This window comes from Neophocaena asiaeorientalis, unplaced genomic scaffold (assembly GCF_003031525.2).
Source record: "Neophocaena asiaeorientalis asiaeorientalis breed wild unplaced genomic scaffold, Neophocaena_asiaeorientalis_V1.1 scaffold487, whole genome shotgun sequence".
Classification (NCBI taxonomy): domain Eukaryota; kingdom Metazoa; phylum Chordata; class Mammalia; order Artiodactyla; family Phocoenidae; genus Neophocaena; species Neophocaena asiaeorientalis.
The window spans coordinates 1,618,355-1,641,776 of NW_020173398.1; the positions used below are offsets into that span (position 1 = coordinate 1,618,355).

General features: G+C 40.0%; 1 protein-coding gene and 2 non-coding genes across 5 annotated transcripts in view; 1 reads left to right on the forward strand and 2 right to left on the reverse strand.

Annotated features, from left to right (window-relative positions):
* Window positions 1-1,222: 1,222 nt before the first annotated feature.
* LOC112401073 (U6 spliceosomal RNA) lies at window positions 1,223-1,325 on the reverse strand. The gene has a single exon (XR_003003518.1). It is a non-coding gene; the product is annotated as a U6 spliceosomal RNA (small nuclear RNA).
* Window positions 1,326-1,514: 189 nt separating this feature from the next.
* On the reverse strand, window positions 1,515-1,617 carry LOC112401070 (U6 spliceosomal RNA). Its single transcript, XR_003003515.1, has one exon. It is a non-coding gene; the product is annotated as a U6 spliceosomal RNA (small nuclear RNA).
* Window positions 1,618-13,107: 11,490 nt separating this feature from the next.
* CAPRIN2 (caprin family member 2) overlaps window positions 13,108-23,422 on the forward strand; it is a 41,332-nt gene continuing 31,017 nt past the window's right edge. For all 3 annotated transcript variants that reach the window (XM_024747137.1, XM_024747138.1, XM_024747140.1), the window contains exons 1-3: window positions 13,108-13,291; window positions 14,404-14,669; window positions 16,643-16,705. In XM_024747137.1, coding sequence (XP_024602905.1) covers window positions 14,418-14,669; window positions 16,643-16,705 — 315 coding nt within the window. In that variant the 5' untranslated portion in view covers window positions 13,108-13,291; window positions 14,404-14,417. The remainder of the gene's footprint in view (window positions 13,292-14,403; window positions 14,670-16,642; window positions 16,706-23,422) is intronic.

A 23,422-nucleotide genomic window follows, 5' to 3' on the forward strand; every position in this document is an offset into this window, starting at 1 on the left:
TGCTGGATCATATGGTAGCTCTATTTTTAGTTTTTAAAGGAACCTCCAGCATTTATTGTTTGTAGATTTTTTTTTTTTTTTGCGGTACGTGGGCCTCTCACTGTTGTGGCCTTTCCCGTTGCGGATCACAGGCTCCGGACGCGCAGGCTCAGCGGCCATGGCTCACGGGCCCAGCTGCTCCACGGCATGTGGAATCTTCCCGGACCGGGGCACAAACCGGTGTCCCCTGCATTGGCAGGTGGACTCTCAACCACTGTGCCACCAGGGAAGCCCAATTGTAGATTTTTTGATGACAGCCATTCTGACCAGTGTGAGGTGATATATATATGTATTCTTTTTCATATTCTTTTCCATTATGGTTTATCACAGGATATTGAATATAGTTCCCTGTGCTATATAGTAGGGCCTTGTTGTTTTCCATCCTATTTATAATAGTTTGCATCTGCTAATCTCAAACTTCCTATCGATCCCTTCCCCACCTCCCCTCTCCCTTATCAATCATAATTCTATTCTCTATATCTGTGAGTCTGTTTCTGTTTAGTAGATGTGTTCATTTGTGTCACATTTTAGATTCCACATATAAGTGATACCATATGGTATTTGTCTTTCTCTTTCTGACTTACTTCACTTACTATGATGATCTCTTGGTCAATCCATGTTGCTGAAAATGGCATTATTTAATTCTTTCTTTATGTCTGAGTAATATTCCATGGTAATATATATATGTGTGCGTGTGTGTGTATGTATGTGTGTATATGTGTGTGTGTATGTATATATATATATATATATATATATATACCCCCACATTTATATGTACCACATTTTTATTCTTTTAATCTGTCCATGGGTATTTTGGTTGTTTCCCTGTCTTGGCTGTAGTGAATAGTACTGCTATGAACATACGGGTGCATGTACCTTTTCAATTAGAGTTTTGTCTGGGTATATGCTCAGGAACGGTATTGCTGGCTCATATGGCAATTCTATTCTTAGGTTTGTTTTTCTTTTAACATCTTTATTGGAGTATAATTGCTTTACAATGGTGTGTTAGTTTCTGCTTTATAACAAAGTGAATCAGCTATACATATACATATATCCCCATATCTCCTCCCTCTTCTGTCTCCCTCCCACCCTCCCTTTCCCACCCCTCTAGATGGTCACAAAGCACCAAGCTGATCTCCCTGTGCTATGTGGCTGCTTCCCACCAGCTATCTATTTTACATTTAAAAATGTGGAATGCTTCACGAATTTGCATGTCATCCTTGCGCAGGGGCCATGCTAATCTTCTCTGTATTGTTGCAATTTTAGTATATGTGCTGTGGAAGCGTGCATTATTCTTAGTTTTTTGAGGAAGCTCCATGCTTTTTTCCATAGTGGCTGCACCAGTTTACATTCTCACCAACAGTGAAGGAGGGTTCCCTTTTCTCCACACCCCCTTCAGCATTTGTTATTTGTAGAAAAAGGTTTTAAGTTTGATTAGGACCCATTTGTTTATTTTTGTTTTTATTTATACATTTAAAAATGTGGAATGCTTCACGAATTTGCATGTCATCCTTGCGCAGGGGCCATGCTAATCTTCTCTGCATTGTTGCAATTTTAGTATATGTGCTGTGGAAGCGTGCATTATTCTTAGTTTTTTGAGGAAGCTCCATGCTTTTTTCCATAGTGGCTGCACCAGTTTACATTCTCACCAACAGTGAAGGAGGGTTCCCTTTTCTCCACACCCCCTTCAGCATTTGTTATTTGTAGAAAAAGGTTTTAAGTTTGATTAGGACCCATTTGTTTATTTTTGTTTTTATTTCTTTTGCTTGGGAGACTGATCTGAGAAAATGTTGCTACAATTTATGTCCGAGAATGTTTTGGCTATGTCCTCTTCTACAAGTTTTATGGTGTCATGTCTTATATTTAGGTCTTTAAACCATTTTGAGTTTGTTTTCGTATATGGTGTGAGAGACTGTTCTAATTTCATTGATTTACATGTATCTGTCCAGCTTTCCCAACACGATTTGCTAAAGAGACTGTCTCTTTTCCATTATATTCTTGCCTCCTTTGTTGTAGATTAACTGACTGTAGGTGTGTAGGGTTATTTCAGGGTTCTCTGTTCTCTTTCATTGATCTAAATGTCTGTTTTTGTGCCAAAACTACACTGTCTCGATTACTGTAGCTTTGTAGTATAGTCTGAAGCTTGGAAGGGTTATGACTCCTGCTTTGTTCTTTTTCCTCAGGATGGCTTTGGAAATCCTGTGTCTTCTTTTTTTTTTTTTCATCGTGGCCCAGAGAGCCCTTCAAAATGGATTTCTTTATTTACCTGCCACGGATAAGCTTTGAGACACTGCGGACACCCCCAAATTATATGCTAATGTTTTAACGTTGTTTATTGAACTAAAATAATGTGCATACATAGTTTAAAATATATATACATATACTAGCAAGGCTTGTAATGAAAAAAGCAGTTTCTGGCCTACTCTTTAATGGCAATAGCCTCAACTCTTTTAGATATACATCCAGATTAGATCCATATATCTAAATAAATGTGTATACTACTAATTTATTTTTCCACTTTGCTTTAAGGTTTAATTAAATATCACCTATTTCTGTGATAGCAACATCTATATAGATAACATGAGGCCAATAAAATTGCATAGGATTCTGAAAGTCACACTAGTGTCTATCTCCCTGGTATTGTCACAACACTAAGAAGCCAAAAGGAGAAGAAACATGGTATCAGGAGCTATTTGTTTTGTACATCTCACATGGTACAGTTTGTGATAGGTTTATGGAAAAGTCAGGTTGCCCTCCTTTTTTTATTTTTTTTGACATTTGTTTTCTTTTATCAACATAGATGTCAGTTTATTTTCTTTTTTTTAATACAGAAGGTTCTTATTAGTCATCAATTTTATACACATCAGTGTATACATGTCAATCCCAATATTCTGCCTTGCAAACCCGTTCTTCTGTACCATTTTCTAGGTTCCACATATATGCGTTAGTATATGATGTTTGTTTTTCGCTTTCTGACTTAATCACTCTGTATGACAGTCTCTAGATCCATCCACGTCTCAACAAATGACCCAATTTCAGTCCTTTTTATGGCTGAGTAATATTCCACTGTATATATGTACCACTTCTTCTTTTTCCATCTGTCTGGCGATGGGCATTTAGGTTGCTTCCATGACCTAGATATTGTAAATAGTGCTGCAATTAACATTGGGGTGCATGTGTCTTTTTGAATTATAGTTTTCTCTGGGTATATGCCCAGTAGTGGGATTGCTGTATCATATGGTAGTTTTATTTTCAGTTTTTTAAGGAACCTCCATACTGTTCTCCATAGTGACTCTATCAATTTACATTCCCACCAACAGTGCAAGAGGGTTCCCTTTTCTCCATACCCTCTCCAGCATTTGTTCTTTGTAGATTTTCTGATAATGCCTATTCTGACTGGTGTGAGGTGATATCTCATTGTAGTTTTGATTTGCATTTCTCTAATAATTAGTGATGTTGAGCAGCTTTTCATGTGCTTCTTGGCCATTTGTATGTCCTCTTTGGAGAAATGTCTATTTAGGTCTTCTGCCCATTTTTGGATTGGGTTGTTTGTTTTCTTAATATTGAGCTGCATGAGCTGTTTATATATTTTGGAGATTAATCTTTTGTCTGTTGATTCATTTGCAAATATTTTCTCCCATTCTGAGGGTTGTCATTTTGTCTTGTTTATTGTTTCCTTTGCTGTGCAAAAGCTTTTAAGTTTTATTAGGTCCTATTTGTTTATTTTTATTTCCATTACTCTAGGAGGTGGATCAAAAAAGAGCTTGCTCTGATTTATGTCAAAGAGTGTTCTTCCTATGTTTTCCACTGAAAGTTTTATAGCGTCCAGTCTTACAGGTCCCTAAACCATTTTGAGTTTATCTTTGTGTATGATGTGAGGGTATGTTCTAACTTCATTGATTTACATGTGTTCAGCCATAATTTCTTCAAATACATTTTTTAATTTTTTTGCAGTACGTGGGCCTCTCATTGTTGTGGCCCCTCCTGTTGCAGAGCACAGGCTCTGGATGAGCAAGCTCAGCAGCCATGGCTTACAGGCCCAGCCGCTCCGTGGCACGTGGGATCTTCCCAGACTGGGGCACGAACCCATGTCCCCTGCATCGGCAGGCTGACTCTCAACCACTGCGCCACCAGGGAAGCCCTTCAAATATATTTTTGATCCCCTTTTCTCTTTCTTCTTCTAGATGCCCTATTATGTGTAGGTTGGCATGCTTTACATTATCCCATACATCTTGTATGCTGCTTTCATTTTTTTTTCCATTCATCTCTCTGACTGCTGTTCTGATTGGGTGATTTCCATTATTCCATCTTCTAGATCACTTATTCTTTCTTCTATGTCATTTAGTCTGCTACTCATTGCTTCCAGGTTGGCTTTTATCTCAGCAATTGAATTGTCTAATTTTGATTGATTCATCTTCATTGTTTCTATTTCCTTGTTACTGTGATCTGCATTTCTTTTGATAATCTTTCTTAATTCCTTTAGCATTTTTATTGTCTCCTTTTTGAACTCTGGGTCTAGTAGACTGGTGAGGTCTGTTTCATTATTTGTTCCTTCAGGGGATTCCTCTTGTTCTTTTAATTGGGAGTAGTTCCTCTGCTTTTTCATTTTACTTAACTTTCTCTGTTTCTATGAACTTAGGAGAAACAGTTAGCTACTGTGGTCTTGAACCGGTGTTTTTATGTGGGAGTGTCCCTGTCTAGACTTCTGTGACTCCAACTCTTTTGGTGCAAGAGCTGGCTTTGGTATGGATGCCAGGCATATCTTTCTTTATAGTGTGCCAGTTGTTATCCCCTTGATAGGGGATGTGATTTGTGTTGTGGTATCCAGAGCCTGTGCTGGATGTGCAGCAGGGCTTCCTCTTTGCAGCTGTCACTGCCCTGTCTGGGGTGGGATCTTCTCCCCAGTTGTTGGAGTAGAAGCCCTGAGGATTGGGTTCAATCAGGCTCTTTTGCCTTTGAGTGCATGCCCTGCCCCAAAGGAAGTGCCGTTGAAGCATGTGAGGCCTGTGTGGTCACAGCAAACCTATGTGTTACCCATGCAGGTGTCTGCAGTTCTGCCCAAAAGTAGCCCAAGGTGGCTTCCCTTTGTCTGTTATGTTTTTCCCAGACCTAGTGCAAGGCTGTGGTGTGGAGTATGCTGGGGTGGGGACCAGCATGCTGTGGCTGCAGGTCGAGGTGGCTGTGCTGCCACTGAGGTCCTGGGCTGCCACTGTGGCAAACTTCTCCCAGGATCTGTTCACCCCAGATTCAGCTCCAAGCTGAGGTGTGGAGTGGAGGAGCTGGAGTGCTCGTAGTTCACAGAAACAAACCAATGTGTACTCCTGCCAGGCCCTGTCTGCCCAAGACTCAGTGCCCAGCCTCTGCACATTCTGGACCCACTGCTGCTGTGCATGCATTAACAATGGGCTCCCTCTGCTCTTCTCCCTGGACCACACCCCAGCTGCATCCAGTCCTCTTCTGGGGCCTGTCTGCCTGAGATTCAGTGCCAGGCCACTGCACATTCTTGTGGCACTGCCCAGTGCATGTGCTGACAGTGGTCTCTGTGGTTTGGCCTGGATCACACCCCAGGCGTCCCTGCCTGTCTCTGCACAGCTAGACTGAATCTCTGCCATGATCTCATGCTAGGCTATGGTGTTGAGCGAGTGGGGCTGGGCATTCAGCCCTTCAGACTGGGAAGAGCAGTGAGGCAGCAGCCACCAGCACAAGTCCTCTCAGCCCTGATTGTCCGCATGCAAGCACTCCTTGTGAGCAGAATCTAGTCTTCTCCAGGCCCTCTATTTGTCCAAGTAGATTTCCCAGCAGGCAAGGCAGCTCCCCAGGGTATGAGCCTGCCCATGTGGAACTTCTCTTTCTTACAGATCCCTCCCAGGGGCACCAGTCCGTCCTGATGCCCCTTTTTCCCTCGTTCTACCTCTTTATGCGGAGATCTTTCTTGTAGCTTTAATTGTATAGGAGCACTTCTGCCAACTTTCAGTTGGTTTTCTGTGAGAAGTGGTCCACATGTGTATATATGATGTGTTTGCGTGGGGAGGTGAGCTCCATGTCCTCCTGTCAGCCGTCTTGGTCTTCCTCCCTCTAGTGGCTTATTAAAAGTAATGGACCAGATGCTCCAACGCTTATATCACCCTAATGGCCTGATGGCTCTGAAAGCCTTCGGCTTTAATCAGCTTTTTGACTGCAGCAGGCTCAGGAGATTCCATGATCTCCGGTAGCCAATTCTCTCTTCTTCCATGGTCTGGCCTTCTTTCTTGTTTCTCCTCTGTGTCTTCAAATTTCTCTCCTCTTATAAAGACCCCAGTCATTGGATTTAGGGCTCATCCTCATCCAGTATGACCTCATCTTAACTTGATTATATCTGCAAAAACCCTATTTCCAACTGAGGTTACATTCTTGGGTTTTGAGGGTTAGTTAGGACTTCAGCATATCTTTTTTTTTTTTTTTTTTTTTGCGGTAAGTGGGCCTCTCACTGCTATGGCCTCTTCCGTTGCGGAGCACAGGCGGCTCCGGACGCGCAGGCTCAGCGGCCATGGCTCACGGACCCAGCCGCTCCACGGCATGTGGGATCTTCCCGGACCGGGGCACGAACCCACGTCCCCTGCATCAGCAGGTGGGCTCTCAACCACTGCGCCACCAGGGAAGCCCCAGCATAACTTTTTGATGGACATAAATCAATCCATAGCATCAAACCACTCACCCATTTAAAGTGTACAATTCAATGATTTTTAGTATATTCACAGAATTGTGCAACCATCATTACTATCAACTTTACAGCACTTTAATCCCCACAAAGAAACCATGTATTAGCAGTCACTCCCCATTTCCCCCTAGAAATTCCCCCAAGCCCTAGACAACCAACTAATCTACTTTCTGTCTTTATAGATCTGCCTATTCTGGACATTTCATATAAGTGGAATAAAACAGTATGTGGCCTTTTATGTCTGGCTCTTTTCTTGTAGCATGTTTTCAAGGTTCATCCATGCTTTTGCATGTATCAGCACTTCATCCCTTTTTATGCTTGAATAATATTCCTTTGTATGGGTATACCACATTTTATTTATCCACTCATCAGTTGATGGACATTTGGGTTGTTTCTAATTTGTAGTTATTTGAATAATGCTGCTGTGAAATTTTGTGTTCAGATTTTTGAGTGGGGATATGTTTTCATTTGTCCTGAGTGTATATATATATATATATAACTGTATGTTTAACTGTTTGAGGAACTGCCAAACTGTTTTCCAAAGAGGGTACACTATTTTACATTTCTGCCAGCAGTGCACGAGAATTCCAACCAATTTCTCCACATCCTCAACAACATTTGTTATTATCTGTCTTTTTGATTATAACCATTCTAGTAGGTGTGAAGTGGTATCGCACTGTGTTTTGATTTGCATTTCCTTGACGACTAGTGATGTTGAGCAGTTTTTCAGGTACTTATTGGCTATTTGTATATATTTTTTGCAGAAATGCCACATCAGATTCTTTACCCATTTTTAAATTGGTTTTTAAAAAATTATTTAGTTGTAGAGTTCTTTGTATATTCTTATATAAGGAATAAAGATGCAGACGTAGAGAATGGACTTGAGGACATGGGGGGGGAAGGGGAAGCTGGGACGAAGTGAAAGAGTAGCATTGATATATATACACTACCAAATGTATAATGGATGGCTAGTGGGAAGCAGCTGCATAGCACAGGGAGATCAGCTCGATGCTTTGTGACGACTTATAGGGATGGGATAGGGAGGGTAGGAGGGAGGCTCAAGAGGGAGGGGATATGGGGACATATGTATACATGCAGGTGATTCACTTTGTTGTACAGCAGAAACTAACACAACATTGTAAAGCAATTAAACTCCAATAAAGATGAAGAAAAAAAAAGAGATAACCAGAAAAAACTATAACATTGTATATATATAATATAATATATATTGGTGATATAAGTATCTTATCAGGTACGTGAATTGAAATTATTTTCTCCAGTTCTGTGAACTGTCTTTTCATTTATTTGATGGTGGCCTTTAAAACACAAAAACTTTTCAGTTTTGATGAAGTCTAATTTATTTATGTTTTTCTCTTTTTGCTGTGCTCAGTGTCACATGTAAAAAAATAGAACTCTTTTAAGATGTATTGCTTATTAAAGATGAGTAATTAATTTATGTGAGAAATTCTGAGGTAACAATATGATGGTGGATAAAAAGTAGTTTTTCAAGTGACAAAATAACTTGTGCTATTTTAGGCTTTCTTTTAGGGTAACTTTTTCATGTTTCATTTAGGATTCTTATCCTTTTATGGGGGGAAGAATTATACAGATTACCATTTATTCAAATATTTATTATTATATATTATTTTTGTGGTTCCATTTGGACAATTAACATGTCTGTTAAATAATGAGGTATCTAAGTGATACTTCAAGTAAAGTGTTATTTATTGTTTTTCTAATTTCTAACTTGTTCACAGGAAAGTAAAAAGAAGATAAGTAACATCATACAAAATTCTAGCACTCAAACCTAACTCAAAGTTAAAATTTGTTTTAATAAAAAGATGTGTACCACATTTTAAGTGAAAATGACTGAATTGCCAAATGCGTTTAGTACATTCTTATTTTTGTAAAAAGATTATATAGATATTTGCTTGGAAATAAAGTCTGGAAGGATGTAAGCAAAAAATTAAGAGTAGTATTTTTCATGTTTTGGGGAAATTTCTTGGGTCTACTTTGCTATCTAAAATAAACATATGTGGGAATCCTCCGGTGGTCCAGTGGTTAGGACTCCACACTTTCATGGCTTGAGGGCCCAGGTTTGATCCCTGGTTGGGGAACTAAGATCCCACAAGCCACGTGGTGCAGCCAAAAATAAAATAAAATATTTTAAAAATAAATAAAATAAACATATGCTATAAAAATAAAGAGGAAAATATCTTCTAGCCTTTCCATGCATATTTAAAATGAAATATTTTACAAAATCACAACTGTATTCAATGTCTTATATTATTATCCTGCCTTTGTTTATTTTGTATAACATCATGCCATTGAATATTATTTTAAAAGATTTGTGCTGCTTGAATTATAATTCATGGGTTAGAGTCTCCTTGTTTAGCTATTTCCCTACTTTGCCTAGGTTTTTGTTTACAATTTTTTGTCACTTAAAAAAGGCTGTGATTAGCATTTTTATAAATAAATTATTGTCTGCATCTCTCATTATTTCCATAGGGGAGATTCCTAATATAAGGGCTATTGGATCAAAAGATATGACTATTTTACAATGTCTTATTCAATAAATTCCTTTGAAGGGGACTTCCCTGGCAGTCCAGTGGCTAAGACCCAGCGCTTCCACTGAAGGGGGCACTGGTTCAATCCCTGGTTGGGGAACTAAATCTTGCATGCCACTCTGTGCGGCCAAAACATAAAAAGAAATTCCTTTGACGATACAGTAACACTAATTGCTTATTCTTTGTGCTTCTAGTTTTGTCAGTGTAATTCTGTTTCTACCCTTTATTCACTATGGAAGCAGCAAGGAAAAGGGTTGAAGCTGCTTGGAATGCACTTTGCACTAGTGGGCAGGAGACCTTGATTCTTTAGGTCCTCAGAAAACTCCCAAGCGTCCAGAAGCTTTATTTACCTTATCTTTAAAATAAGGGGAGAGGTTTCACAGCCCTAAGATTCTCTAGTTCTCCTCAGGATACCAGGAGAAATGCTGGGCTTCACACTGTTGGAAAAGAAGCACATGAAATACCTCAGCAGAGGATATGACTTTTCACAAATGAAATGAAGTCCTTAATGACACCATTAAGCAGCTATTTATTGTCTTTCTCTTAGAGCTGAAGGAACTGAAGCCCAGAGAATTTAGGTAACTTGCCTAAGATCACTGTGAACCAGTAAGAATCAAATCCAGGTGTGTGTGGTTCCAAAGTCTGTGCTGTTGACCCTTTACAATGATTTCAAAGTTGGACACAAATAGTATTTTTATGCTCTTGATATTATTATTATTATTTTTGCGGTATGCGGGCCTCTTGCTGTTGTGGCCTCTCCCGTTGCGGAGCACAGGTTCCGGACATGCAGGCTCAGTGGCCATGGCCCACGCGCCCAGCCGCTCCGCGGCACGTGGGATCTTCCCGGACCGGGGCATGAACCCTTGTACCCTGCATCGGCAGGTGGACTCTCAACCACTGCGCCACCAGGGAGGCCTGCTCTTGATATTATTAACCACACACACATTCACAAGTTCTAAACTGATCATTTCTCTCCAAAGAACTTTTACTTCAAAGGGACTTACTGGTGAAACACTGTTAATGTATTAATTCCAATACCATAAAAATAGTTGAAACAAAACCTCTGGGAATGTGGTGCTATAATTTCATGAAATAATAAGCCCACAAAAATATCAACCTTAGAAACTATAAGAATTCTGTTATAATGCTTCAAAGAATTATGGCAAATTTTTTTTTTCTAACTGAAGGCTGTATCGGTCAGTCCTTCACTTACATAACTTTCTCTCCTCAAGTATTTGAAGAGACACTCAATGAATCTGAAAATATGTGAAAGTGCAATATTTTAAAATAATTTTACTATGTTATCTGTTCCCTGAGAATCTTTCTTAGTCTTTTCTTCCTTCCTTCCTTCTCTTCCTTCCTCCTTCCCTCCCTCTCTCTCTCTTTCTTTCTCCTCTCCCCACCTTTTTGTGGCAACACTCCAGAAAGCCTTGTAGAACCAAAGAGAAGCAGATTTCTATCACTGGTAACAAAATATACAAGATAATTTCTCATATCTCCACTCATATGCTACCAGCTTCAACATCCTTTGGTGAATTAATCTTTCCAGCTTCAACAATACGTAGCTACATTAATTTTAAGTGACTACAGCATAACCATTCCTATAGGAACCATGCATTTGCTAGACAATGCATATTTAAAACCTTCACATTTTCAAGGTATGCAAAGTTCAGCTGGTTTTACAGAAATGAGATGATCCATTATAAGTCTTCAGTACTTTTGTTTTTCTATTTTGAGTTTGTTGTTTTTGCTATTTATTCCTGCAGGTTTTATTGAATTCCCACTCAGCTCCATGAGGGCAGGGGCTATATTTGTCTCACTCAACATTGTACCCAACACATATCTGGTGCCCAATAAATATTTGGTTTTCTCCCCAGCTTTACTGAGATATAACTAACATAACAAAACATATTTGTTGAATGAATGTATTCTTTCCCCATTGATTTGAAACAACTTTTAAAATCACATTTAAATATAGTAATTTGTTGCTAAGCTTAGAAGTGGCTATCCACAAATACTGCCTCACTGTTGGCAAGGCAAATCAAGGTGTAGAAAATAGGGAGTGGGGGAGGGGAAAATAAAGACAAGCCCTAACAAGTAAAAATTGAGGGGGCACGTGCTTTCAAAATAAACTGAATTCATTGGCTTTAAAGATCTTTTCTAGCAGGAAAGATTTTTTCTGAATCACCTTTTTCATTTTTTTCAGAAAACATCACTGCAACATTATCTATAAGGTACAATCTCCTATAAATGTTATGCTGTGCTTATACAGATGGTACCTTACCAGACTTGAAATTTAATTATGTTTGCTTTTGCATCCTTGATTCATTTTCTGAAATATGTTGGGAAATAAAACTGTATAGATTTATTCAGAATTATTCCATTTAGTGGAATATTTAGGATCTATGGCTAGATCTATATGACCCAAGGAATAGTTTATTATTGGTCAATTACAAGGCAAACATTTAATGATTAATATGTCTGAAATACCATTCTGAGGTTCGCTATTAGTTCAGGCTACAACAGGCATAATCTGTGCTGTAACTTTGAGCCTGCTCATTGATCCAAAAGTGTGTCCTTCACATTTTTTTTTTAACTTTGTCCACTTTTTTGCTTCCTCCTCTCACGTTAAGCAGCTTCTGCTCTATCTCTGGTTGTAAACAACGAATCAAATGGACAGTGTAGTATTTGTCTGACCCTCAAGGTCACATATGGGATTCAGAGATTCAAAGCTAAAATGAAACATTAAGGTACAATAGGTTACCAGAGAAGGAAAAGAACACAGATAAAAACTGGCAAAATACTGTATCAAGAAATGTTAAAAAACATGATAATTTTTGTGTAGCTTTCCCCAACACTTTTTAAACTGGACTTTGGTTTCCTTGATTATACTTCTGATTTTTCTCTGTTCTTCTCTTGCTAGTCTAAATAACTTTTATCAGAGCCCCAAGGACAGGACCTAAAACAATTCTACTTGGTGTAATAGCTGGACACATGGTAGGTATTCCTGTTTTTCTTTTCTTTTTTTCCCCTCTTATTCTTTTGGTATGAGAAACACCATACCTTCCTTCAGAAACACTGATGTATTTCCAGCCTTTTCTCTTAATGTGATGCAACCTTACCAAGATTTTTATCAGCTTTTTCTCTGAGTGACAACGAATTAATCTGTTTCAAAGCAACAAATGACACAGCCTAAATAAAATCTTGTTACTGACGGTTGCGGAGTCACCCACTCCATTTTTATGGCAACGCTGGTTTGGAGCATTTTGCTCATACGTGCTGTCCTTTCTGAGGAAACTGTTATTTTTTCCCCATCGTACTGTGAAGGATGGAATCTGGGGGTCAAAGGCATCCCTGCATTTCAAGAGTGCCCACCTCAACCACCAGAGGCTCAAGCTCGGTTTAACTGGCAATTCCACAAAGGGCTCGCTGCGCTTTTCGAGTGATTGAAATCACCTGTTCAAGGTCGCACATCCAATTGTTACTGGATGCAATCATCAAGGTCGGGTAGGGCTGCGGGGTCTGCGGCCCGCCAGCTCCTGGCGGCGACTCAGCAGGCCCACCTGGTGCCCCGCAATCTGCGCAATCGCTGGGAGAACGCGCCCTCTCGCGACCGACTTCGCGCCGCAGCTGGGCCTGGCGCAAACGCCCCCCGGGCGGAGGCCGGCGGCTGCAGGACCTGGGAACCGGAAGGAGGAGGCGGCGGCGGCCCGAGGCTGGGAGAGCGGGTGGGGGCGGGGCGCGCCCATATAAGCCCCGTGCGGGGTTGAGGGCGGGCCTAGGTGAGAGCGGCTAAGTCGGCGGAGCGTCCGGCGCCGCAGACCCGGCCAGCGAGGCCTGGGACGGGAGAGGGAGGAGACTGGAGGAGGAGACGGGAGTGCGGGGTGGCGCTGGTCCACCTCCGCAGCTCTCCTGGCTCCCGCCGGCTTTCGAAGGCGGGCCCGTGCTGCGGCAGCGGCGGCGGCAGCGGCCTCGGCGGCCTGCGGAGGTGAAGCCTGGCTGCCGCGGCCTGGGTCGGCGGCGCGGGGTCAGGTGGCCGGCCCGCGTGGGTGGGCAGGGTTGGGCGGCCGCCGCCGTGAGTGCAGGGGCGGCTTGGCATCCTCGGGGCGGGGCCCTGGAGGGCAGGTGGCCCGTGCGTCTTACTGCAGGTCGGTCTCCTAGAGGCACCTGCAGAAGTGGCCCCGGCCGTGTGCTTCGGCGTCCGGAGGACTGTGGGGAGGGCGGGGGTCGCTGCCTTCGGGGTGCCGAGGGCCCGTCGCGTAGAAGCGCCTCTCGCCCGGGCCCTGCAGGGGCTTGGGATCCGCGCCGGCTGCCTGGGGCCTGTTGTGCCCTTGCTTTGGGGATGCTCCTCAAGGGGAGTGGGGGGAATAGCGCTGATGCGCGGGGGTGTAGGGGGAGCTAGGGTCACGGTCGGGACGGTGTAAGACTCGCCAGGATGAGCCCTTAAACCGGTTGGATGTGAGTGGTTATCGATTAGTCTAAACAAAACTGAACACCAACTCGGGGCGGTCGCAGCTTCACAGAGTACCTCGCTCTAAATGTCCAGTAGTGACGGACTTGCCTTATAGGCCCCAGAGCAATCAAAGGGAAGTTAGCATTCTTGTTCAAGAAGTTTCTCTTCACTTAGTGAATGAGAGCTCTAAAAGAATTGTGTGTGTTCGGGATTTTCTTTTAAAAGTCGTTGTTAGTGATTGGGGTCGGGGCTGCTGGTGGTAGAGAGTTTCGAATGGCTGCCTTGTCCCGATGGAGAAGGCTTATTTTTTGTGTGTCATCACTTGACCATAGAAATTATTCAATATGTGGATTGTCCTCAGCTCTGAAGCCACTGCTTGATTAGCGGCTCTTCCTCCCTGTGTGGGAAATTGAATTTCTGGAAACGTCCCCCATATTGTAGATTTTTGCCTACGTAAAGGCGCCAGTGCGTGGCACTAATTGCCTTCAAGGTAGTGAAATGGAAGTGTGGTATTTAAAGCATCATTAGGTTTTGAGCTCACTTCTGTGGAAGAGAATTTTGAGGGCGTGGGTCTAGACTTTTCAGGGAATTTAAAGCCTCTAGTCGTAATTGACTTTTATACTTGGTTTTTTTCTTCCCTCTTTCAGCCTCATCTGTTTCAATGGTGCAACTCTCTTCATCTCCTTTTGGTTACCAGTCACCTTCAGGCCATTCGGAGGAGGGAAAGGAGGGGAATATGAAGTCAGCCAAGCCCCAAGTGAACCACAGTCAGCATGGGGAAAGCCAGCGGGCCATGAGCCCCTTGCAGCCTGCTCTCGGTTCTGCTGCCTCTCCTTCCCAAGCATATGAGACATATATTGATAATGGACTCATATGCCTTAAACACAAAATCAGAAACATCGAGAAAAAGAAGGTAACTTTTTTTTCCCTCCCAGCCCTGTATATGCACCATCTTAAATAAGGGTTAAGGAACTGGCATTTTTGCTTTCTATCAGGGCTCATAGGTATTCTTCCTAAAGATTTTTTTCCTAAAGATTTAAGTAACCTTGAGATTTAGCTGGCTAAAATGTACAAGTGGGCTAAATATTGGCTATATTAAACACTTTCTGTTTGATTTGTCAGAATAACTGAATAAAAATATTCTTCATGGTAAAATTATCATGGATGCTACTGTTGAAATACTTGAAGAGCTGGCTACTTTACGTCAGATTAATTCCTTGAGTGTAGTATTAATGTTTCTTTTCATAAATGAGTAATAGTCTGAATTTTTTAGCTTGTTTTCCTTGTGACTTTCTGCAGCAGTTGATATTGCAGTATAGCTGCTGCAGTCTTTGGAAGCTTTAAATGATGGTAGAGCCAGAAAATGTTTTAGCACTAATTTTTGTGTTGCTAGGTGATCGTTTAAGATTGGTAGGTGAAAGCATTGTAGAGAGCCTCGTGAAGTTACTCAGGGTTATAATCAGCCTAACGTTACAGTAAATGCTGATGTAAAGATCCAAATCATTCTTCATTTCCTGAGTCATGTAGCCTGTGAAACAGTACTGCACGCAGCTTTGTTGTGTCATGATTCTCTTTTGCTTGGGATAGTAAGGTGAGTTAATAACTATCTGGACCTAGGAACTCTTAAATATTTTTATGCCAAGACCTAGTTAAACCCTAGGAAAGTTGCTTTTAATGGAGGAGGGTGAAGAAAATTTTAAGAGTCTGGTTGACTCTTTTTTCCTCCCCCTTCTCCCCTCCCTTGGCCCCCCCCCCCAACACACACACTAGGAAGGTAGTGAAGAAGAGCCAGTTACTAGTAGCTTCTCTGTAGCCCTAGCTCTCACCAGTTGTCTTTTGAATGCATGCAGTTGATCACAAGTGTGATGAGGTGAGTGTGCCTGGGTCAGCACAAATTCCCTGCCACTGTGGGAAATTAGAGCAGGATCTATTGATAGAGACTCATTAATGTCTTACCCCAGGTGGAGGAACTACATATATATGTATAATTATGCTCTTCAGTTTAACTATAGTGCCTCTTTAATTGTGAATACCAATCTGGTCAGTACTTATACATTTGTTTCAAGCTTCTGGAAGAGCATTTTAAAGCTATCCAGCCAATATGGAAGGAGCCTAAACATTGCTTTTAGAATACCATAAAGGGTCATGTCATTATTATGTGGACAATAAATGCAGTTAATTTGTCATCTATTTACTTAAATATCAAATTTTATATGAAAAATAGCTGCAAGTTGAGGCTACTATAATTCTAGAAAAGAAGTATTTTACATTTCTGTACTTCCATTAGGAAGTTTCCTATGGAACAAATGCCTACATAATTCAACAGGTAACAGTTTCAGTATGAGGTTAGAGTAGGACTTCTCAGTCTCAACACTATTGACATTTTGGGCTGGATAATTCTTGCTTGTGGGGGGCTGTCCTTTGCACTGTAGGATGTTCAGCAGCATCCCTGGCCTCTACCCACAAGACGCCAGTAGCACCTTCTTCCTCCCTCCCATCCCCCAAGTTGTGATAACCAAAAATGTCTCCAGACATTGTCGTATAACCTTGGGGGACAAAATTGCCCCTGATTGAGCACCACTGGGTTAGGAGCATATGATTGATTAAATCCCTGTGTGTCACGTAGTCTAATTATAGAGGCCAATAAGAGAAAAAGGTTTTATTACTGCTTAACTTTTGTAATTCCAGACTAATGTTGATTGTGTGTAATATTTTTTTCCCTGACTGGAACTCACCTACAATTTCTGCTTGCCTTGTAGTAAAATGTTATTCTTACAGATTGATAGCTAACTTCAAGAACTTTGTTTTCATAAGGAACAGTCTGGTATTTAGTTTGTTTCAGAATTTTATATCAGGTTGTAGTAGATACAAGTTTCTCTTTTGTAGCTCAAACTGGAAGATTACAAGGATCGCCTGAAAAATGGAGAGCAACTTAATCCAGACCAGTTGGTAAGTGGTTTGTGATCCTTTGATTTGTGACCTACTGATTTTCTTTTCTTAGTAAAACTCTAGATGAATTTGGGGGAGACCAAAGATTTGATAGGCTAAAAAAGAAGAGTGAGAATCCACTGGATTTTTCAAAGACTTTGTCTTCACCTATTAGATCTCATAGCTTTGACTTTACTTCTTTTGCACTAGTAGATGGTGTACGGATGGGTGTGTGTGTTGTCAAATAAGAGGGAAAATGTAGACTATCACTAAGAGTTAACGTGTGGATTTAAATTAACCTTTCACTAGAGTGCAGTAAAGGAGAAGAGCAGGGAATCATCTAGCTTTCTACTTTTCTAAACCTAACATCTCTCTGCTCTGAAATATAAAAAAGTATTTACTACAGCTTGCCTTGGTTTTCTCTAGTTGCTTCCCTCTAATTCCTTTGATGGTTTCTCCCTGCTTTTCTATCCTGAATTGCCATGTTCCTTCGCAGGAGGCATGTTTATCTGATAGATAGATGTTGGGCCTTTTTTTTTTTTTTTAAATCTAACTATAACTATTTACTATTTACCACATTTAAAAATATTGTTTACCTTGCCCATGGTATACCTGGTAATTGCAAATTTTACCTTGCCCATGGTATACCTGGTAATTGCAAATTTTACCTAATATGGTGAAGGAGAGTTTTTGCAATATGGAAAATTTAAAAGATGCTTTATTGATGTTTGCCATTTTGACCTGATCACATCTCCTGGCTAAGATGGGGACAAAATTAATCTAAAACTTATTCGATCTAGCTTGTAGATCTATTGTCTTTTATCTTTTTTAACTAAAATTTTTTTTTTTTTTTTTTTTGCGGTACGCGGGCCTCTCACTGTTGTGGCCTCTTCCGTTGCGGAGCACAGGCTCCGGACGCGCAGGCTCAGCGGCCATGGCTCACGGGCCCAGCCGCTCCGCGGCATGTGGGATCCTCCCGGACCGGGGCACGAACCCGTGTCCCCTGCATCGGCAGGCGGACTCTCAACCACTGCGCCACCAGGGAAGCCCCTTAACTAAAATTTTTGGTTGTGAATCATAGGTCCTGGTATTCAAGGGCTTTTCCCTTGCCATATGGGCTGTTCTTCACTGACCTAGAATTTTTGTGATGTAGTAAATTACAGTTTTGCTGAGGCACAGATTTGAATTGTCTGAGCTCCGAGAATGATGGGCTTAGATAGCTGGTGAAAGGACTTAGCTGGACATTTCAGTGTTTCAACATGGCTTTGTTTTTAAGTAGTCATGGTATATTCGATAACTTTTAAAGTGATGAAACTTCCCTTTGTGTAAATACCCTTGGAGGAAATGTTCTGTTACAGTAGTGTTTTTGACTTTGGGGAAACATAGGGGATGGGAGTGGGGAGGTTGGTGGTTCTCATGATAGCTCTGTAAGAAATGTCGAGGATATGCTGTATTTCAGAGCTCCAGCCAGGTAAACTTTAATCTCAGCATTTCATTACTGCCTTCACAACTACATGTTGCTTCTATAGTATTAATTTAGATTTCTTGAGTAATGTCCTGACACATGCCAAATTTATATTGCCAATAGATGAGTCCTCTCAACTCTAGATTCTTACGTCCAGTTGTCTTTGACATCTTTGACTTCATTTTGCTTCCCAGAACCTGTTCCTCCTTTAACCTTCACTATGTCAGTTAATGGCTTGATGAATTAGAAGGATGGAGTTGCCCAAAACCTTGGAGAATTTCTCGTTTTTCTCCTCATACCTCATATCTAGCCCATCAGCAAGTCTGGTCAATTCTGCCTTCAAAATAAATCCAGAAACAGACCATTTCTCATAAATTCTGCTTCTGCCTTCCTGTTCCACACCACATCACCTTTCATCTGCATTACTGTAACAGCTTCCTCACAGGTTTTTCTATTTCTGCTCTCTCTCCAGTCTATTCTTAACATAGTAGCCTCAGTAATTCTTTGCAAATACAAGTCAGATGGTCATTCCTCTGCTCAAAAGTCCCTCCCTATTGGTTCCCATCATGGTGGCAAAATGTCCTATAAGGCCCTATGGAATGCGCTCCCCACTTCCTTTTACATCTTTATTGCATTTCCTGCACTTTTCTCTCTTGCTGGCTTCATCCCAGCAACACTGGCCTTCTTGGTGGTCCTCAAACATCCCAGCCACACTTCTACTTCAGGGCTTTTGCATTTGCTCTTCTTACTGCCTGGGATGCTTTTTTCCCAGATGTCTAAATGGCTCCATTCCCAATCTCCTTCAGCTTTTTATTTGAAGGTCATCTTAGTAACGCATGTCCTGACAATACCATACCTCCATTCCCCCATTCACACTCTTTTGCTCCTTTCCTTGCTTTAATTTTCTTAATAAAAGTGCTTCTCTGACAAACTGTAAGGTTTTATCTCTCCTTCTCTTACACTGTAAGGTCCATTAAAGTAGAGATTTTGTCTGTTCACTGTTGTTTTCCTAGTACTTAGAATGGTTTATAGTATATGGTAGGCATTTAAATATGTATTACATATAGGTTTACTAAATATAAAATGATTGAATGTTAGGTTTTTAGGTGTGATTAAGTATATAGTTAGTGGTACTTTTGAGAAATAACATCTCATACAAGGAATATATACTTAAGGTAGAAATTTAGAAAATGCAGATGAGTCAGAAGAAAAAAAATCTATAATCTGACCCCTCAGAGAACTGTTGTCAGTAGATAGTACTTAATTTAAAAGCTCTAAGTTTAGTTTTTAAAGTTGCAAGTAATTCACATAGTTTAGAAATCAGGAAATATTAAAAAAGATACAGTTTTTCTTTCACCCTGTCCTTCCTCTGTTCATTTCTCATCTTACAAAATAATGATTCTAATAGGTTACTTTGTATTTGTCCATAGTTTCTTGAAGCCTGTATACAGTTTAGCTTAATATAGATACTTCTGGGGACTTTATTTTTGCTTTTTTTCTTAGTGTACTTTATTTTTTGGGCAGCTTTAGAAATTGAGCCGACAGTAGAGAGAATTCCTGTATACCCCTTGACCCCACCACACACGCACAGCCTTCTCAGCTGTCACCATTCCATACCAGAGTAGTACATTTGTTACAGTTGAACCTACATTGACACATCATCATCAAAGTCCATAGCTTACATTAGGGTTCAACTCATTCTGTGGGTTTTGACAAATACGTAATGGCATGTATCCATTGTTATAGTAACACACAGAATAGTTTCACTGCCCTAAACATCTGTGCTCTGCCTGCTCATCCTTTATTAATATGGTGTCAGTGTTTCCATAAAACTTTAAAGTTTGGTTGAAATGCTCTCAAACTGTCAGCCTGGTTCTTTTTTGGGTGGGAGTGCTTTGAAAATATTCCCCATTTTTTCTTTGAAAATTGATCTATTTAGATTTTTATTGTTTTTGGAGTCAACTTTTTAAAACTTTTCCTTGAAAATCACTAATGTTTCATCCAGTTTTAAAAAATTATTGCAAAGATTGGGACAAAGTAATTATTTATAAAAGCCTATTTCTGTATTACTTTATTTCTAACTTTGTGTGGTTGTATTTCCTTGTTTACTCAATTAAGTTAGTGAGTATCTTAAAAAAATTCTTTTTTAAAGCCAGCTTTTATTTTTTCTCTCCTACGCCTTTTATCTTTTTGCTTTCCTTTGGTTTATTTGCTTCATTTTCTATCTTTAAGCTGAGTGCTTAATTTGTCCTCCCCACCCCCACCAACCTATATGTATTTAAAGCTGTGACTATTACTTCAAGCACTGCTTTGGCTGATACTATAGATTTGATTTGATACTGTTTTCAGTATTGTTGGCTAGAAATTTTGTAATTCAGTTTGTATTTCTTCTTCGACCCAACAGCTATTTGTAATATTGTAAATAAAGCTTTCTATGATCTGCGTGATTATATGTGCCTAGCTAATGTAACCTCTTTTGGTAGTAACTCTTAAGTAACCTGTTGGGACTAAGCTATAGACTTCTGAGATTTCACTATTGCTAACATAAACTTAGATTTCTCCTTTAAAATAGTAAGAAAAGTGTCTTAATGAAGTTTTTTAGAGTCCCATTTGTAACTTTAATGTCTATTTTGATTCAGGTCTGGATTTGAAACGGAAAACCGAGACTCAAGTGAGTGCTTGAGCAAAAGGCAAGGGTACTTGATGCTTTCAGCTGCTATACCTGTAGTCTAGGTCAGAGCTTTTGGGAGCTGGTACCAAGATAGTGGCAGAGGGGTTTGAATAAAGTAGTTGGATTTGAGAGGTAAAATCAACATAGCTTGGTACTGTGTAGGAATAGAGAGAAGAACCAAGAGTGGTTTCCAGGTTTCTGGCTTGACCAGTTGGGTGGATGGCAAAACCATTTATTGGGCTTGGAAACACCGGGAGAGAAGAATGTTTTGGGAGGATGGGATAAAGAGCTCAATTTTGGACCATTGATTTTAATGTGCCTGTGAAACATTAAAGGGTGAGATATCTAGTAAGTATTTATGAGAAGGTCTGGAGCATAGAGAAGTTTAGTCTACAGATATATCACCTGTATGGCTGCTAATTGAAGCCATGAGAAAAGATGAGACTATCACGGGTGAGAGTATAGAAAGCAGAAAAGAAGCGTAAGAATGCTAAAGAAATCTGACATTTCATGTTTGGATAATAATATTGATAGTGGCTAAAAATATTGATAGTGAACTTACTTTCGGGCCAGGCATCATTCTCAGTGATTTATAAACGTGAAATCATTTAAATTGCACATCTCTGTGATGTAGGTCCTATTATCTTTATAAGTGCTTAAAAACTGAGGTGAGAATAGTTAATGGAAAAATTGCCGGTAAATAAAAAGCTGGAGAAATGGGAAGTTAGTGTTACAAAAGAACAAGGGATCTTAGTAGAGCAGGAGGATGCCTTTATGTTGAAGTCTTCTGAGAAGTTAACCAAAATGAGAGCTATACAAGATGCATAGGTTTAAAGGATGGGACTGACATCGCTGACTTTAGCCAGGACAGTTCTGGTGGAATGGTGGAAACAATTCAGGTTGATAAGGGCTGAGGAGGAAATGGAAACTGTGTAGGCATTTTTGATATATGTCTGAGACTGGAAGGATGTGGTTGCCAGAAAGGCACTTTTTATTTTTCTTATTTAGGTTGGGGGAGACTTGAACTTGTTAAATGCTGGTTTCAGCATCAACAGACAGGGAGAGGCTCAAGACATTAAAGAGGGAATCAGAGTAAGATCTCCCATAAAGGCAGAATTGAATAGGATCCAGGGCACAGGTGGAAGGACATCTCCTCCACTATATAAAGAAAGAGAGAAAGAAAGGATGGATCCACATTTGATGATGGGAAGTCGAGGTAGTTCCCACTTGATTTTGCTTTTCTTGAGTCAAAGTTAATACCATTTGGGAGTAGATATGAAGCGGTATTCCTTTTTAGTTTTACATCCCTTTGAGGACTGTATGATATGATTATTTATCTGTGCATTCTTGGTTCTATATTTGGAAGGCCTCTCTACCTGTTTTATTAAGAAATATGTAGTCCAACCAAAGTATTGCACGTAAGTTACAATGCATAATAAAGCAAGTGTCAGAACCCACTGCTCAACCCAAATAGTATATTACGAACAACACTGAAGCTCCTTTGCAGAACTCTTTCCTGTAACCTGACCTTGAACTTTTTCCCCCTCATTCCCTTCCTTTTGTTTTAACAGGACTAATTTGTTGTCCTTAAATCTGTTAGGGTTGCTTTTTTGAAACTTATGATAAATGTTATACTGTATATTCTTCAGTTTATCATTTTTACTCATTATGTTTAGGATTTTTATATTGATGCAAGTAGCTATATTTCATCTGCTTTTCTCTACTTAGTAGTCTGTAAATAGATGGATGTTTGAGTTGTTTATTTTTTGGCATTCTACTTTGATTGGTCTTGTATGTGTTACTGAGGTACAGGTGTAAGATTTCTTCAGGGTGTATACCTATCATTGGGTTGTAGGGTATACCCATAGTTAACTTCATAGTAAAAATGTTAAACTATTTTCCAAAATTATTGTACCAATTTATGCTAAGACAAGGAGTACACAGGAGTTCCTATTGTTCTGTACATTTATAAAGACGTAGTACTATCAGATTATTTTAAAAACAGCTTTATTGAGGTATCATAAATATAACATTAACCCCTTGTAAATGTACAATTCAATAATTTATAGTAAATTTGTAGAGTTATGCAGCTATCACAACAATCGAGTTTTAGAACATTTCTATAACCCCTTCAAGTTCTCTTTTGTGCCCTTATTTGCTTTCTATCTCTATAAATTTGGCTTTTCTGGATATTTCATATAAAATAAAGTCTTGCATCTGGCTTTTTTGACTTACCATTATGTTTTTGAGGTTCATCCATGTTATAGCATGTGTCAGTAATTCATTTATTTTCATTGCTGACTAGAATTCCTTTGTATGGTTATAACACATTTTGCTTATCCATTTACCAGTTGCTGAATATTCGGATTGTTTTTATTTTGGGCTATAATGAATAGTGTACTATATAAATTTACTTACAGGTCTTTAAGTGGGCATATGTTTTAATTTCTTTTGGGTAGATACCCAGAAGTGGAATATTATATTATTTTAACCATGGAGGCTTTGTAATATGCCTTTGTCTGATTGGACAAGTTCCCCATCTTGTTCTGTTTCATAATGGCCCTTTGAGGTAAAGTCCCACCAAAAAAATAGATAACTAATG